The sequence below is a fragment of the Stigmatopora nigra genome, chromosome 6 (assembly GCF_051989575.1).
Source record: "Stigmatopora nigra isolate UIUO_SnigA chromosome 6, RoL_Snig_1.1, whole genome shotgun sequence".
Taxonomy (NCBI): Eukaryota; Metazoa; Chordata; class Actinopteri; order Syngnathiformes; family Syngnathidae; genus Stigmatopora; species Stigmatopora nigra.
The window spans coordinates 14,316,943-14,335,653 of NC_135513.1; the positions used below are offsets into that span (position 1 = coordinate 14,316,943).

Consider the following 18,711-nt stretch of genomic DNA (forward strand, 5'->3'; position numbering starts at 1 on the left):
ATTATGTTGCAACCAGGTGGTTTCTTCCCTGCCACTGATTGCCGTTTCATAGTTTTCAGCACTAGGTGGCAGTAAAGCAAAAGTAGTGCCGTTACCTGTTCTTCTTCTGTTGCTTGTGTCTCGCAGAACGTCCACAGAGTGGCGCTGCTAGCAAAGCTAAAGTGGCTGTATTTTTAATGTACAGGTGCATTATCGTACTAGTAAAAATATATTTTTTGTACTTTAGCCTTTAATAAAATGATTTATTTTTTATTTACATCTTATTCATATAATGTTTTATCGGAAAAAAGATCCGAAAATACGTCATCAAACAGATTAGAGTTTAAAATGTTTCTAATTTGATTACTGTCAGCTTTCCCAGTTTTCATTAATTTGACGTCTCATAGATTTAGCATCATTATTTCACTAATATTTATTTTTTGTCCAGTGCTTTTATTTATTAATGTTTATAAATAAATCTGACTTTACTCTTTACACACCGGAAGTCGTGTCGCCCTCCCTTCCTCCGAACCCATCACGTGAGTTATAGTATGTTTTTTAATCCGGGATTTAAAACGGTGATTACATCGTGTTCGAAGCATTAACTTTACCTACATACCTCGCCATTTACACACAATTAATTGCATTTAATCAAAAAATTCAATTGCCAATACTTCGATCAAACCCACAATCATTAAAACGCATTTTTGCTTCTTGATTTAGGCTCTTTGGCGTCTGAGTAAGTGGGCGGAGTCGTGCCTTTGACGTCATCCCACGTGCTCCCCCTGGCGTCCAATCTGCTTCCCTTGGAGATCCCATCCCGACCCCCGCAAAGGAAAGACGAAGCCAGGTCCGCCACACACACACTCTCCGAACCCTCCGTGCACCACAGCCCCGCTTGTTCATCACGAGTATCATTTTTGGGAACCTTGAGCCATCATCATGTCCGTAGCGGGCCTCAAAAAGCAGTTCCACAAAGCCACTCAGGTAAGCCCGCACACACCTGCCATGTTGCATCTATAATCAACACCGCTTTATTATTGCTGCACGTGAGTGTTTCCGAAGGGGGGGGGGGGGGGCTTAGGTTTGAGTGGGTGTGTGGGGGGTGCTGCAGCACCCCCACCCACCTCCCAAAAACTCGTCGTGATCTTCATCCCTCCATCCTACCCTTCAGATGACATTCCGCGTCACGTGACTCTGAGAAATAATGGTTGTTTTTTGAGATTCTCAAGCACCCCCGCTTACCTTAATGATAGCGCGTGCACGCGCATGCACGACCGTGTGTTATGCAATCGTTAAGTGCGAGCGACCGGAAATCCTCTCCTGTCATCTGCAGCACGCCATGACCTGAGCGCCCTCTAAGCTAGCAACCAGGACAATTCATTAGGCACAGGTCCAAAATTAATCATCATAATATTAATAAGGCATCATCAAAGTTAAAGGGTCTAATTTTGGGGCTAGGACTTTGTATTTGTGTGTGTGCTCGTATGTTAAAAGCAAAAATAATTGTTACTGTTTTCATTGATTTTCTGTAGCATTTATACTTGCATGAAGGGTCGCAGGGGGTGCTGGAGCCCATCCCAGCTAACGTTCAGAAACAGAGTACTCTAATTTGGTAGCCAGCCAATCATGAATTACTATTTTTTTTTATTTACGCCAAAAAAGCACCCCATATACTAACTACTATGTACTTTATTTAATTGAAAAGATAAACAAAGATGTTTTCTCAGTTTTTTCGTAATTTTGTTCAAATTTAAACAGAAAAATAATAGCAAAATATATATTTTTAAAAGATTTGCTGTTATGAGCCTAAAAAAATAATAACAATAATTCCCTTATGCCCGCTTTATGCATTACCGCACATATTAAACATAACAAGATTAGCATAGCGACATTTAATTAGCATTTTGTCAGCGCTAGTTCTCCTCCTATAGGCTCGTAAAGGTGAACTAAAACGCTAATGACAAGTGTTGTTAAATAACAATGAGGAAAAAGGCTGTTTTTGTCCCAGAATTTGAAAAATATATATAAATATATATCTTAAGATCCATTGTTTTGTTATTGTCACTCTTTAGTCCTGCTTCAGTATTTCCATGGATGGCAAAAATCAGCCATTTTCAACCCAAGTGTGCCAACTTTTCATATCATTTGAACAATTTCTCATCTATTTTTTGTATCTAGCTGTCTAACCAAACCCAATTAAGCAAAAACACACCCAGCTATGACCCTGTAATCCGAGGTCAGACTTCCTTAGACACACACACACAGAAGTGTGTGTGTGTGTGTGTGTGACAGTCAAAAGCTAACCTAATGGGACGCTAGGTTTAGCAGGATCCAAAGCATATCTGCGCTAATTGCCTTTTAATAACATTAACCTTTAATAACTTCATTCTACCAAGTGGATAGCATTTCCGTTTCAACGTTGTAGGGTCCTGGGTTCGATCCCAAGTGGGTCCTCATTGTGTACACGGTCTCCCCGGGCTTGTCTAGGCTTTCTTCGGGTACTACAGTTAAATCCCATAGTCCCTAAAACATGCTAGACTAGCTGGTTGAACACTCGAAATTGCATGCTAGCTAGCGTAAATGAAAACACAAAAAACTAATAAGAGTGGACACAGCTACTGCCACTGGCTTCCGCGTGATGGCGCCATCTTGGGGAAGAAAAAAAACATTATTTGGACAATGTCGGCAGACCGGATTAAAATGCCTAATGGGCCCTATTTGGCCCGCAAGCCGTAGTTTGCCCATGTCAGATCTAGGATAAATAATGTGAAAATCTGGATGAATTCATGTTTTAAGGTTTTTGTATTAGTAATTGTTCCTATTTTTGTTTTTCGGACAATCGCCAATGGCGCTAACTGACTTCAAACTTTGTGTTTTTGGCGCATCTTCCTTTTAAAAGCACACAAATTGGCTTCCACTCGGATAAGAACAGATGGCACCACCAAAAAAATAAAAATTAATTCGGCAGCTAACTAGCTTTTTAGCTTCTCTTTAAGTCCCTACCTAATAAAAAATAGTCAGTCCGTCAAAACCAAGCGGCGGTTCGCCTCCGTTTATACTGCGAGACGTCTCTCTCTCAAGGACGACGGCGCCATTTTGCACGAGACGCGCACTAGTGTGAAGGAAGGAAAAACTGCAGTCTTTCACTCTGCTAATTAATTTAACAGTACTACAAATCTGGGTGGGGTAAATTCTGGTATATAAAATAGTATACATGGTACCCCTTTTCCACCTCCATGTTTTTTTAGCATCATATTGCAGTTTTTTTACCATGTGGAATATTAAATGAGGCTTTTTTGTGTATGTTGACGGTTGTGAATGATGTTTTTTTTTCCTGCACCAAGAAGGATAGTGGATAAGTGGAATAGTAGGCAGGTGTATGAGTAGGGGGGCTTCGGGGGTGGGGTGGGGGCTTTGGGGGGGGGCTACCAGATTGCGAGTGGGTGACTCACGCCGCCGAGATGCTCGGCGAGGAGCACTGCGGTACAACGTAAAGTCGATCCAGCTGGGAGATAACAGATGGGGGAGGGGGGGTGATGGGGGTGGGGTATGAGGAGGGGGGCGGGGCTTGCATTTCCCGAGGAGTCATGAGGGATAGTTTTTTGCTAGAACAGGCTTTAAACTGTTTATTTGAGTGCGCACTTGTGTGATATGAAAAAAATGGTGAATATATGTATATATTGATTTCAGAGACTTCCACCCTCACTTTAAACCAAAGTGGTATGCTCCATGTATCTTTTCGGATATGCTTTCTTGAGACTTTTTTGTGGGTCTACCCATGATAAAAATGTCTACCAAATTTCAAGTGTCTCAGTAAAATGGTCTGTTGGGGCTGCATTTTCTAAAAAATAATAATAATTCTCAATCTTCTTAAAAGCCCACCCCCACTTCAAACCAAAGTGGTACGGTCCCTGTATCTTTTTGGATATGCTTTCTTGAGACTTTTTTGTGGGTCTGCGCATGATAAAAATGTCTACCAAATTTCAAGTGTCTAAGTAAAATGGATTTTAGGGGCTGCATTTTCAAAAAAAAAAAAATTCTCAATCTTCTTTAGGCCCCACCCCCACTTCAAACCAAAGTGGTACGCTCCCTGTATCTTTTTGGATATGCTTTCCTAAGACTTTTTTGTGGGTTAGCCCATTATAAAAATGTCTACCAAATTTCAACTGTCTATGTTAAATCGTCTTTTGGGGCTGCATTTTCAACAAAAAAACTACTTCTCAATTGTCTTTATTTTCGAAGGACATCTGAAACCCTCACTTCAAACCAAAATAGTACGGTCCCTGTATCTTTAAAAAAAATAGTCTACCAAATTTCAAGTGTCTCGGTAAAATGGTTTTTAGGGGCTGCATTTTCTTTAAAAAAAAAACTGTCAAAAATTGTCTTTATCATTGATGAATACATGGAAGACCCCACCCCCATTTAAAACCAGAATGGTACGATCCATGTATCTTTTCAGATCTGCTTTCTCAAGCATTTTTTGTTATTCTACCCATGATATAAACATCTACCAAATTCCAACTATCTATCTAAAACCATCTCCAGGGATCTGAATTCTAAATGAATGTTTTTCCCAAACATCTGCATCCTCTTTCCTGAGTCAATTACACCAAAAAAAGACGCCATTTTTCTCTCTTTGCGCTTATATATGCGTCCAATTGAGTTGTAAATCTTAACATAAAAACTCGGCACCCTCCCTGTCTTTAAATTTTGTTCCTGGGGTTTAAAACGTTTTCTGTAACGAGCCTATTTTTAGCCAATGGCGATGGGACGGCTGGTGCGCTCACCTCATTTATTCATCCAAGAGGAAATGATGCGTTGTTTGGTAACGTGGCGTTTTATGCCGCTTCTCCTTCTTCTAACATCAGTATTCAGGACATGGCTGATGTTTTATTCAGTGCGTGGAACATTCCGGGCGTCTTCTTCTGCAGAGATGAGTGACTAGAAGCTCTGAAAGGGAAAATATGTCTTTGTTTCCTTAAAAAACGACCAAAAAATACATACTTTAGCGAAAAATATATTATTTTGGCATTTGGGCAGGGCCATTTTTCTATTTAATTAGAATTAAAGAACAATTATGTTAAAATTAGAATACGAAATGGAGATTTTGGGATGTCCTGTTGATGATTTATGTTAAAAAAATGCGCATTATACTCCGTAAGATGTATGTGGAATTTTATTTGAGCTGATTGGTTGTGGTAGGAGAATTAATGATGATAATAATGGCAGATTGAGGTTTAAATATGGATATTTTGAAGCTTTGTGGGGGATTTTAAGGTTGGAAATATGTTAGGGGTCAGCAGGGTCGTTGTTAGTTAATTAAATGGAGGTTATCTGTCATTTTGTTGGGTCTTGTTGATTGGTCGCGGGTGTCCAGTGAAGGGCAAGGCTATATTTGTCTTTGTTTATGTTTATGGCATCGGAGACCTTGTTTGTTAGTGTAGGTAGGCGGGGTCAAAGTTCAGAAGTCGGTTTGAGGGCGGGATGTCAAGTGTAGGCTTCTGATTGGACGCTTTAGATCAGGGATGTCCAATTTTTTTCCTCCGATGGCCAACATGAAATTCTCCCATGGGCAAATAGAGGATTGGAAATGGGTTAAAAAAACATTTAAATTAAATTAAAATGACTAAGAGAGAAAGGTAAGTGCAAACTAGGTTGAATTTAGGCTTCTTGTGCGGGCCATATTTAATATTTTCATGTTTTATGCTCATGACGTGAATATATATAGCTAATAATCCAACCATTTTAATTTAAAACAATAACATACTGTTAAATAAATTAAATAAATACAAATTCCAACTTATAAAAAAATCCAATAGTGAACTAAACCCAAAGACATTTTCCCATTCTTGTTCTCAAAATAAAGCAATTTGTTTCTATTTTTCTATTTGGGTTGATCCTTTTGCCGAGGGTTTAAAAACATGTCATTTGTTCCGCCACGTGCCCCTCCCCCCGCCATGATTCGCCCGGGATTATTGTGTCATTAATCCCAGCGTGGTGACTTTGCATCCTATTGACTGAGAATCTACGCACTTTATATCTCTGCACCCGTTTATAGAGTTTAATGGTCCTGAAACACATCCAATAGGATGACAATTATCAATCATAACTTAAGTGTACTGTATTTTCATGACTATAAGGCGCACCACATTTAAAGGCGCATTGTCAATGAATGACACATTTTAATTTTATTTTCTATATATAAGGCGCACTGGATTATAAGGTGCACTGTCTATTTTGGAGAAAATTTAAGATTTAAATGCGCCTTATAGTCGTGAAAATACGGTAATTGCACTGTATAAGTGAAATAGAAGCTTTGAGGCGGATTTTTTTGTTTTTTGACATAGGTTTGCCACTATTTGGACTCTTGTTGTCTTTTTTAGGTAGAAAATGAGTGTCAAAAAATGCAAATTATGTTGTTTTTAAATTAAGCCCGGTCTAAGCAACATAAAATGTGCGTTTATCATAGGTAGACCCACAAAAAAGCATCGAAAACTGATACCTCAAAAGTTCAATTTTGTTTAGAAGCAGCCATTTTGAACACTCCAAAAAATAACTTTCAAAATCCCGCCCCTTTAAGCTAGTTTCAATTAGCAAGATGAAATTTGGTAGGCTATTCTAATATAACTAGACCCACAAAAAAGTCTCAAAAACCAATATACCTAAAAAAAAATTAGGTTCAATTTTTCTCTCCAAGCCGCCATTTTGAACCATTTTCCAATATGAAATGAAAAATTCAAAGCCCCTATTGCATAATCTATCAAAAACTCAATCTTTATATTCCAATTTATGCTCTAAAACCACAAGATTAATGCCAAAGTATACCCGAATATCAAATTTTTTCAGACCTTTTTTTGTGCCGTCAAATTTGATCAAAACTATCCAAAATGCATTCTGGGAATCCCCAGTCCAAATCAGATGTGGCAAAATCATATCAGAAGCAGACTGTGGTTAAATAAGAGCTACAAATCCTGGAAAACTATAGCATATATATTTTTTATTAGGTCAGTAAAGCCCACAATGCATTGCTCTTCATTCTTTTCAACCGATCGAACGTCTGAAATGAAGAAGAATCTGTTTAACTTCCCTTTTTATCGATCCAAGTCTTCCTTGCTGGATCTCATTAGCCCCTCCCACTAAAAACAATTTGTCTTCGGCAGACTCGATAATGAATTTTTAGGTCAAACTGCGTTTTTTTTGTTTTTTTTTAATGCCCAACGCGGTCAGAATTCCATCTTTGAGTCACTCGATATAAATTAAATGAATCATGGCTTTTTCAAACAATATATTTTCTATTCTCTTGCGTATAAAGACTGTAAATAAAAGCCTATGGCTTATTGACTCATTGTTATTGTTTGAAATCCTTCAAATGGTGCATTCAGGTACCTGTAGGAGGGTTGTATTTTTGTAACTCGAAAGTTGTGTCAAAGCCAAATATAAAAATAAACTGCGTCTTTATCATGTGGGTGCTTGCCCGTCCTTAGTCTTCATCCTCACCATCGTCATCGTCATGCCAACCGCACACACACACACACACACGTACGATGCCAGCTGGTCGGCTCCCCGCGGACGATAGCGCGACATTTTCATGGCCATCGTTACATAAGCCAAGCTTTAACGTCACATGACCAACGCACTTTAGGCACACAAAAAATAATAATAATTAAGAAATTATTATTTTTATTACCAGGTGGGTCATACTGAAGACTACAGAAATAAATTTCCCTTTTTTATGAGTTTAAAAAAACTAAATAAATGAGATTTAAACTTTTTATTTAAATTTAAAGGAGACTGTTTTTTTAAATACATTTTTTTAAAGACATAATACATATATTTAAATAACATGTTTGGAATAACAACAGAATAGGATCATTTACATAAATTATTAAATATGCAATATAAAGTTAAATCCAATTTTTTAATTATTTAAAAATGGTTTTCAATCAATAATGTTGGTTTGAAAATAATACAATATTCTATAAAATGTAATAAATAAATAAAATGTGAATATTTATTTCAATTTTAATTTCATTTTATAATTTGAAGAATTAAATATGTAGATAACAGTACTTTTTATTCCTTTTTCTTTTTTAAATATATATCTTTTTCAAATAAATAACAATTAAATACATTAAAAATCCTTCAAAAATAGGAATATTTTAGGTTTTTACCCAAATGAACTATATAAAAAAAGAGCCAAAAACATGATTTTAGCCCCGAATTTATGAACAATTTATGGATATTAACAATTATTTTAACAAACGCTTTGACTCAACAAACCCCTCCCCCCCATTCTAGCCCCTCCCAAATCATCCCTCAACCACATCCGACGCTTCAGCGCCCCGACAGGGTGACGTTTACCCTCAAGGCCTCCATGTTTTGGTTGTTTTTTTTCGCTCTCCACGGTCACCTGTCCCGCGGTATCGCCTCACTAATCGCTCTTGTCGTTTTTAATCTTCCTCTTCCTCACCCTGAGTGTATTTAAAGGCCTCCGATTAGAGCTCTGAGCAAGTGGAGGGTGCTTCCTAGATAGAAGGAAGGACTACTTGGACAGTCTTTGTAAAGTGCACATTATGAGCCATGTGAACGAATCCGACGCTAAAGAAAACCGCCAACGAGGGTGACGGGAGGCGGCGAGGTCGCGTGTTAGCTGCCGGCGCTTCCGGTCTACATTTAGATGGGTACATTGCAAGTGCCTGGAGTTTTTTCCCTTTCCTAAGTAATGGTGTTTGTATAAATCGGGTAAAAGTTGGCTTATAACAAGGGTGTCAGACTCGGGTTGGTTTGTGGGCCACTTTAATGTCAACTTGATTTTATGTGGGCCGGACCATTTTAGATATAATATTTAGATTTTCTTTTGTAAATGGGTTAAATGAACTGGATTAAAGGCCCTGAATATTCTTATAAGTTTTTTTTCTAATTTTTTAGATTTTACAGAATTATTTTTTAACTAAAACACAGAAAAAAATTATTAAAAATTATAATTATTGATTTAAAGAACTGGATTAAAGGCCCTGAATATTCTTATAACATTTTTTCTAATTTTTAGATTTTACTAAATTATTTTTGAACCAAAAACACAGAAAAAATGATTAAAAATGTTAATTATTGATTTAAAGAACTGGATTAAAATCCCTGAATATTCAGTTTTTTTATAGATGAAAAACAATGTTTATTTTAGATTTTTTTTATTGTATTTTTAGATTTTACAAAATGATTTTTGAACTAAAAACACAGAAAAAATGGATTAAAAAATGACAATTATTGATTTAATGATGGGGGAAAATCAGGAAATGTAATATACATCTATACTCTTTATTTTAATTTGATCCTAAAACAGAAAATCGGCACTAATGATTGACTTTGCCGGGCCACACAAAATTATGTGGCGGGCCAGATTTGGCCCCCAGACCGCCACTTTGACACCCCATTAGTACACATAATATATAAGGCACATACATATTTCTGTATTTTTTTTGGTCAAGCAGAATCATGCCATCATTTTTGAGAATGACAATTTTCTGTGGATTTTCTTAAGTGAAAATTAACATTTTTTCCCATGATGCATTTCTGCTACACACCAACCAACCACTTTATAAGACTCACTCCATCCATCCTATTTACATTCAATACAATATCCTCAATTGAATGCTTTTTATTGTCATGATACACGTGTAATGACTTTTAATCATATCTTATGTTTCATAATCATGTCAAAAGGATAATTCATTAGCTTTAGCTAAGATTTCCAAAGCGTGTCTTCCATTCACGCCGACAGAGGAGACGTGACAATTATCGCGGGTACCTGACGAGAGGCAGATAACTGTCTCCATGGCAACCGGCGCCGATGGAAGACGTGCTTGCCGCGAGTGACTCACGAAGCGCGTCAATCCTCCTCGGGGGAATCTTCCCCGACTAAATATTCACTCAAAAAATACCTTCTTGTTCGATGCAAAAAAAAAAAACTGCAAAAAAATGGAATCTGTGCTAAAAAAAAATGGATTTTATGATATAATACAACAGAAAAATGTTTTGTTCCCATTACTTTGTTCATGATTTTTGTTTTTTTTGTCACCCTAAAAAAATAGGTCAAAAATTCAAATACTTAAATTATCCATACTAGCATTTTTAGTGACATTTTTAGGAAAATTGTACATTACTGCCATCTGCAGGTGGTTGTGGTGCATTTAAATTGTTTCCCATTTTTTAATTTGATTATTTTTCTGTTTTTTGCAGAAAGTGAGTGAGAAAGTGGGTGGAGCCGAAGGAACAAAGCTAGATGAGGACTTTACTGAAATGGAAAAGGTGCGTTCATTTTTTTTTGACTTAATTGTGCTTAATAAATAGTATAATATTTTTTATTAGTTATTATTATTATTTGACTCTAACAGAAGGTGGATACCACCACCCGAGCCGTGATTGACATCATGACCAAGACTACAGAGTATCTGCAGCCAAACCCAGGTATCAATATTTATATTATGTTCAGCATTTTGATTAAAAAAAATGCTACTGTATTTTCTGGACTATAAGTCGCATTTTCTACTATAAACTGGCTGGAATTGCAACTTCTGTATGGAATAATTAGCACCTTAAGATTTTATTTCACCTGTTTTTTGTACACCGAGCCGCAAGGGGGCGGTATAGGCCCATGTTGATGATTTTAAAATTGACTTTTCGCTAGGGGGCGCCACTTAAAATACTTGTAAAATCACCTGTAATGTAGCAAAACAAAAATGGAATTCCCTTTTTTCAAATATTATACTGACCTTGTTGTTTTATTATTTTGCATTTTAAGGCATTCTATTGTTTTGGGGGGAATTTTATTAAATATTGTTGGGTTTTTTTAGCGACCAGAGCCAAGATGAGCATGATAAACTCCATGTCCCGTATGCGTGGCCAAGAAAAAGGACCCGGATACACCCAGACGGAAGCCATCTTGGGAGAGTCTATGCAGCGCTTTGGCCGGGAGTTGGGGGAGGAGTCTAATTTTGGTGAGTTTTTTAATTTTTTTTGCCAAGGCCGTCTTTTGGCACCCATTGGTGACCGCTACCGTTCTCTTCAGGCTCGGCTCTGATTGACGCCGGGGAATCCATGCGAGAACTGGCGGAGGTCAAAGACGCCTTGGACATTGAGGTCAAGCAGAACTTCATTGACCCGCTACAGAATCTCCATGAGAAAGACCTCAAGGAGATTCAGGTGGGTTATTTGCTTCACTTGAATTTGGATTTGGGGTTATAACTGGAGGATTTTAATGATTTACTATCGTCTAAAAAAATAATAAGTAGAAAATATATTTTCATGGGAATCCATTTTGGCAAAATGTGTGTCCAACTTTACTGAAGTATTTTTGTGTATGCATTTTGAATGGCAAATATAAAGTGAGATTAATTTTGAAATGTGAAAAATTGTTTTGGAAATTTGGATAATTTGAGGGGAAATTTGAACTATTTATTTTGGAAATTTGAAAAAAGTGGGGGAAATTTGAAGTATTTTTTGCAATTTGAAAAATTCCTTTTGGAAATGTGAGCAATTCCTTTTGGAAATTTGAACATTTTATTTTAAAAATTTGAACAATTTTGGGGGAAATTTGAATGATTTCTTTTGGAAATTTGAGAACAAAAATTACTATTGCAAATGAATATTTTTTTTAGGTTCAAAAACTGCATTTGTAAATGTGTTAGGTAATTTTCAAAGTTGGAACGACGAGAATCTCTCAAAACGCTTTGCAAATCATCTTAAAATTGTCCAAATATAAGTAACTGATTCCATAAAAAAAAATATTTATATATATTTTTACATTTTCAAGAATTTATCCAATACAAAATAACAATACATGAATACTATAATAACATTTTATATATATATTTTTTTTCCATGTCCCCTACAGCACCACCTGAAGAAAATGGAGGGCCGGCGTCTGGACTTTGACTACAAAAAGAAACGCCACGGCAAAGTCACAGATGACGAACTCAAACAAGCACTGGAGAAGTTTGACGAATCCAAGGACATCGCCGAACTCAGCATGTTCAACTTGCTGGAGAGTGACGTAAGTGGCTTCGTTTATCCCAAAAAAAACCCACGCACCGACACCCCCCTTCCCCAACAGATCGAGCAGGTGAGCCAACTGGCGGCACTGGTCCACGCTCAAGTGGAATACCACACCCGGGCCTCCGAGATCCTCACGCAACTCTGCAGCAAAATCGACGAACGGTAAGCTCCGTCTATTGCTGAAAGAGCTTTGGAGGGACGCCACAAATTCATGTAAGGGGGTGGGAGGGGCTGCACGAGCTATGAAATGTCCGGGTATCTTATTTATCACTTCTAATTAGCAAGTTGTCGTACGTTATCCTATTTTGAGGACATTTTTGTGCATTATTTTCGGAATATTTTGAAGGGAAGCTAAAAACAAACAACCCTTGATAGGTTGTGTCTGAAAGTCTGGGTGGAGGCGGGGCTAATAGAGCCATGAAAGGTATCAAAATGTCAAAATAAATTGAATTAAGTTTAGTGTAAGGTTATATTTAACTTATTTTTTAGTGTCTGAATCATAAACCAAGTTTTTTTTAATTTTTTTTTGTGATGTTACGAGCGCGTTGCCATGCAAAAAGTCAGATTTTAGGACTATTAAACACATTTTAGTACTATAAAACACATTTTAGTACTATAAAACACATTTTAGTACTATTAAACCAATAGTTATTTGTTACTTTGTTAATAGATGGTGAATTAGAGTGTCTGTTTTATAATTTAAGTTCTGCTTTTTACAGGATAAAGGATTGTTCTCACAAACCGAGGAAAGAATACGTCGCCAAGCCTCGTACTACTCTGGATTTCTCCTCCATCAGCGAGAACCACAACGGAGGAATTCACAGTGCTCGTTCTCCAGGTGAGTTCTGAAACCAAAACTTGGCCAAAAATGTCACTCAAAAATGGAAATCCACGTTTCTGGGCATGTTTATACTGCTTTTAAAATGCTTATTCAAGCCTTAATAAACATATTTTGTGTCAATTTATTCAAGCTTTGCAATGTAGAAGTGCTTTTTTATGAATTTAAAGAGTAAATTGGTTACTAAATTTGTTTATTAAGGCAAAATTAAGTTTGGTTGAATGTTTTGATGACTATTCTTAAGAGTAAGCTACAAAGTAGCTAAAAAATAGCTAAAGATTTGCTAAAAATTAGCTAAAATTTAGCTAAAAATTAGCTTTAAAAAATCATTTGTTAGCTTTTTTGTAGTCACTTTTGGGAGAGTCCATAGTAACATTTTGAAATCATCGCCACATAAATATTTGTACAAATAATTCCTTCCAGTTCAGGTCCAGATTAAGTTTAATATAAAAAAGACAAAAATACCTCAACTGAAAGGAAATTATTGTTTATATTCTTTTGCCACAGGTTGATCAGAGCATGACATTTATCGCTAAAACATGGTGGTATGGATTATATTTCATTATGTACTTATGTAAACTTTGATAATCACTAAATAATATCAAAAGATTGAAATATTAGGCAGTCAAAAAGAATGCCTCAAAAGAAAGAATCCATATTTGAACCATGTCTGGTGATAAGTGTAAGAGCTCAATGGCGACTTCTGTCGGTCGAAATGTGAACTACTGCCACAATTTCATTGTATTTTGGTCGAATTTTCAAAACCTTTTAACAACTCTGCTATTTTTTTCCTCTTTTTATACCATGATGCTTTTTATGTTAATTTTATGAATTGAACTACTGTAACTTGTGGACTATAAGCCGCTACTTTTTCCTCCACATTCACCCCTTTTTTGTTCTAGTTTTTTAAATATTATTTTCCTAAATTTGATTATGCAGTCCTCAAATCAATAATAGAAGATATTTTTGCAATTTCCTTATTAACTCAACAAACGAAAGATTTCATTTTTACATAAAAACGACTCAAAATCTCTTTTGGGTGGGTGTGGCTTATTTTTGAAATGTCCTTATTAACTCAACAAACTATTTTTTGGTATAAAAACGACTCAAAACATGTTTGGGGTGGGTGTGGCTTATTTTTGCAATTTCCTTATTACCTCAACAAACTAAAAAAAATATTTTTTTCATAAAAATGACAAAAAAATGTGGGTGTGGCTTATACTCCCTCCCCCCAAATTACAGTATTTCCTCAATTCCCAATTTTCTGTTGCAATTCTCCACCCAAACTGACTTCCATTTTATTTCCACAATGGCTGCCATTGACAGCCCCGGACGTCTTTAAACTCACACAGCAGACAGATGATTGGACGCCACACGTCTATCACATCCACATATTTCTCCCTCATCCAACTCCTGAATAAATAACATGTCTCTTTTTCCCTCCCATAATGCTTTGCGGCGCAGGGGCCAGGTCACCAGGTGAGCCTGGCGAGGTCCCATTGCTCCGCCCCCTTTAACTCACTCACTCTCTTTTACCCCCCTCCCTTTCTCTCTCTCTCTTTCTCGTGGCCAATCGGCTTGGGCAGCGAGGTCTCCAGGTGAGACCAATCACCTTTCCTTTAAAAAATATCTCAACTTCACTCATTTCCGCCATTTTTAATTTTTTCCTACTTTCGCCATCCCATAACTTCTTCCGTTCGTCTGTCGTTGAGGGTCTCACATTTTTTTCTTCTTTTGCCCTTTGCAGCAAGATCTCCAGGTGAGCAGAGGCCACGCCCACTTCTGTCCACTCGTTTTTTCATATTTTTGGATTTGTCTGTCTAACCCTTTTGTTTTTATTCCTCTTTTCTTCTTCTTTTCATGTTTGTCTAAAGTTTGATGTTTTGGGAAATTGGAGCCACAAAAGTCAGACAAAAAGTACAATTTGGCCATATTTTGGAGGGGATTTTTTTCCCAGTATCTTGAAGGAATAAATCCATAAAAATAAACATTTGAGGGTTTTCACACTACAATCAATCCGGTGTTGCGTTTAGGTACAGCTTGTAAAACACAATACCGACTTTGTTTACAATGGTAGGAATGTTTTTACATTTTAATGTTTTGTTAACACTTTGACACCTTTTTTAACCAAAATTTGAGGAGACCAAACTTAAAACCAAATAATTTCTTTTAATCAACAAGGGATGAAATTTCAACCAAAAAAAATCTGACATTCCCCCCCAAAATAATCCAATCTTGACATACCCCCCAAAAAACAACAATTTAATGTTTTTCTTGAAATTAGTTGCAACTAAACCAAACCAAACACCAAATAATTTCTTTTAATCAACAAGAGATAACATTTCAACAAAAAAAATGTCATTCCCCCCTAAAAACTAATCCAATCTTGACAAACCCCCCCAAAAAAACAACAAATTCATGTTTTTCTTAAAATTAGATGCATCTAAAACAAACCAAAAACCAAATAATTTCTTTTAATCAACAAGAGACAAAAATTCAAAAACACCAAAAACCTTAACATTCCCCCTAAAAAAATTAATCCAATTCTCAAAATCATTATTTCTAACCTGGGCTCCACTTTCAATAAAAAAACGTCAAACTTCACCTTTTCTGAACAACCTTTTGTGTCATTTTAAAATTATAACCTTCTCCTACCTACCTCGCTAACATATACATATTTTTTTACTGTTTTCCCCTTCATCATTGCCGCCATCTTTACCCCCTTCTTCAGCCCGTTCACCAGGTAAGCACCCTTAATTTTTTTCGGGTTTTAACCATATTACCGCTATCACATTCTAATTTTATTCTCAATTTTTTGCAGCCCCCATGGACCAGCCGTCCTGCCGCGCCCTTTACGACTTTGACCCAGAAAACGAAGGCGAACTGGGCTTCAAAGAGGGCGACATCATCACCCTGACCAACAAAATCGACGAAAACTGGTACGAGGGGATGCTGCACGGCAACTCGGGCTTCTTCCCTATCAACTACGTGGACATCCTGGTGCCCCTGCCGCACTAGAGCGCCACCTGTTGGTTAAATACGAGAAAAAAATGGAAAAAAAACAACAAAAACAAACATCTCTCCCGCAAAAAGCCCGCGCGTTAAGGTACCCAAAACCGCATCAAATAAAGCACTGAGCAGCCGTATAGTTTCTAACCCGCGTTAGTGTCGTCGTCGGGATTCGCACGCCGTCGACCCTCCCACTTTTCACCCGTCGCCGCCGTACTTTGTGAACGTCAACTGCTGTAGCTAGACAAAAAAAAAACGAGAAAAAAAAACATTGCGTGGGTCCTCTTTGTTAGCAAACGAAAAATAGGTCATTACGTAATACTTTTTTTTTAAACAATATGTTTGTGTAAAAAACAACAAATGCATTTTTTTGATCCTTTTTCGTGTTTTCACTTCGTTTTACGAACTCTAAGTTTTTGAGTTTTGCATGTTTGGGGAACAAAAAGTTTTTGTGAGAAAAAAATTAAGTAAATAGCTAGCATTTTTTTATTTATTTACCAATAGCAATATAAGCCGCATGTTTTTTTGTTAGTTTTTTTCAAATTTTCTCCAAAAATTTTTGAAAGGCGCTCGTGGGATTCGGAATCTTCGCTTTTTGAGTGTTTTTGTTTGGACACGCCCCCCTTAACGGCACAAAAACGCAGAATTGAGATGTTTTACGTATGTTTACGCGTTTCTATTTTTTAAGTACGATGCGTTTTTTTTTTTTTTGGGGTCGACGATGTTCGGTTTATTTTTTTTTTTTTGTTGCGCGTGCGCAGGGGGTGATTTGAAGCGTATCGGTGAGCGTGCAATTCCACGTACGAGCCCGTCATCGGCGATGACGCGATTTTCCGCAAAAACGCGAGTTTTGATGTAACGTGAGAAGTGTGTCCACGAGTGCGTGACGTCCCAAGTGAAGTGATGACGTAATTTGACCAATAAAACAAAGCTGTGACGTAACTTCAATAACGACGGTGCGAAATATACGTTAATTTTTTTCTTCGACAGCAATAGATTTTATCTCACATTCCGGAAAAAATAATTGACAGTATTTTGATTTAAGCTAGCGTTTTTTGGTCCGTAATTATAAATCAGTGTTTTTTTTCCAAAGTATTTTTATTTTTATTTGTTAAATAAATGCGTCTGTGACACTCCATATCATTTCATGCGAAATGAAAAAAAAATGCTAATTTTTTAGTTTTCACATATTGCGAAAAATCATTTTCAAAAATATTATCGTCAATATTCGAACTCCGTTTAAATGTTTAAATTCAGATTTGCTTACCAAAGCGATCCATAAAACTATTCTATGATGACAGTATTATAAAAAAAACGCAATTTTTCTTCCTTTCCAAAGCATTTTTTGCACCAAAACAAATCGTCGTCTTATACTCAAACTTTCTTTTTTCTCTAAAAATGTTTTCTTATCTCTCTAAAAATAACAACTGCTATCACAAACTTTCTTTTCCAAGCCAATGACAGCCCTAGCCGTCCAATCCCTTTTGACTGGGCGGAGCTAATGTCGTTTATTAGCTCCGCCCACTCAAAAAAAATTGGATTTCATACAAAATTCCAACTACATTGACTTCTGCTAGCTTATACGCATCATTTTGTTTAAAAAATCCACTTTACAGGCTAACTTCATCTTATTTTTTATTTTTATTTAAGGGTTCTCTTCCCTCTTTTTGACTTAAAAAATGTATCTTTGCCCTCAATGAGGACTGGACAGCTATTTGTGTCTTTCATTTTTTTTTTTGGTGTATATGTCCGTTATTGCTCACCCACAGTAAAGTCACTTTATTTTCGTTACCACGGCAAAGTATTGACAAGATTAAATAGATGTACATATATATACAGTATATACACACGATAATATAATATAAGAGAAGAAGAAGAAGGGATTCTGTTATGCACACGATTGTTTTTTTTTTGCCCGTTTTCTTTCATCGTTGCACTTTCGGGATTTGAGGAGTGTATGCTTGATGTCCAGATTAACAAAAATGTGATGAGTCGCTGTCATTTATTCCAATAAATAAGGACAAATGGTAAGTTTTGGGTTCGATATCTTGTTTTTTTTTAGTGATAGATGGTTGTTTTGTTGGGGAAGGGGATCGTAATGTTGTGGGAAGTTTTTAAGTTAATTTGAATATGTATTTTTAGGGTTTATACTATGAGGAAATTCTCGGAAGATTTTGGAGCAGAGTAACCACAAAATTTGAGGGAATACTGTAATTGGGTGGAAAATAGGCTTTTTTGGCGGAAAATGTTGACAGTGTTAATTTTTTTTGTGTTTTATATATATGTATATAACAATGGATTATCTTCAACAATATGCGATTAGGATCTAGATATTTTTTTTGGTCCAAATTTGATAAAAAATACTTTTTTGTACATTTTTTTGTAACATTTTTTTTTGCATTTGATTCCTTCATGTAATTGTTTAACCTTTAACTTTCAACACTGCTTATCCTGGTCAGGGTCACGGGGTGCTGGGGCCTATCCCAGCTGACTTTTGAGTGACAGGCGGATGACAACCTTGACTGGTCGCCAGTCAATCGCATGGTGCATTTCGAGACAGATCACCATTCACAAGTGCAAATCGATCCCACCAAAATTGGGTAAGTCAACCTTTATTTTATTCCATTCATTCACTTTCTGTACCACTTAAGGGTTGCGGGGGGTGCTGGAGCCTATCCCAGTCTACCAATTAAATTGTCCATCCAAAAAATGACTTCTAGCTAGCTTCTGGGTAATTTAAATGGTTAAACTAGCTAGCCTAGCCTGCATGTTTATGGGTTGTGGGCGGAGTTAAACGGAGCACCCGAAGAAAAACCCACTCAAGCCCAGGA

General features: G+C 36.7%; 1 protein-coding gene across 6 annotated transcripts; it reads left to right on the forward strand.

Annotated features, from left to right (window-relative positions):
* The first annotated feature begins 707 nt into the window (after positions 1–707).
* On the forward strand, positions 708–17,911 carry sh3gl2a (SH3 domain containing GRB2 like 2a, endophilin A1). Of its 6 annotated transcripts, XM_077718871.1 has the most exons (13): positions 714–966; positions 10,219–10,287; positions 10,374–10,446; positions 10,833–10,976; positions 11,048–11,181; positions 11,873–12,031; positions 12,092–12,195; positions 12,753–12,871; positions 14,336–14,350; positions 14,458–14,469; positions 14,619–14,630; positions 15,603–15,614; positions 15,693–17,911. In XM_077718871.1, exons 1-13 carry the CDS (start codon positions 922–924, stop codon positions 15,887–15,889), a joined length of 1,095 nt encoding a protein of 364 aa, XP_077574997.1. In that variant the 5' UTR covers positions 714–921; the 3' UTR covers positions 15,890–17,911. The 6 variants fall into 6 exon arrangements, with proteins under 6 accessions (XP_077574996.1, XP_077574997.1, XP_077574998.1 ...); XM_077718872.1 differs by lacking the exon at positions 14,619–14,630; XM_077718870.1 differs by lacking the exon at positions 14,336–14,350 and having other exon boundaries at positions 708–966; positions 11,873–12,195.
* The last annotated feature ends 800 nt before the right edge of the window (positions 17,912–18,711 follow it).

What these genes read in the sequence shown, in the direction of transcription:
- sh3gl2a (XM_077718870.1), top strand. Translation starts at nt 922, where the DNA reads ATGTCCGTAGCGGGCCTCAAAAAGCAGTTCCACAAAGCCACTCAG. An exon ending in AGTTCCACAAAGCCACTCAG is followed by an intron (nt 967 to 10,218) that starts GTAAGCCCGCAC and finishes TGTTTTTTGCAG; the next exon opens with AAAGTGAGTGAGAAAGTGGG. An exon ending in TGCAGCAAAATCGACGAACG is followed by an intron (nt 12,196 to 12,752) that starts GTAAGCTCCGTC and finishes TGCTTTTTACAG; the next exon opens with GATAAAGGATTGTTCTCACA.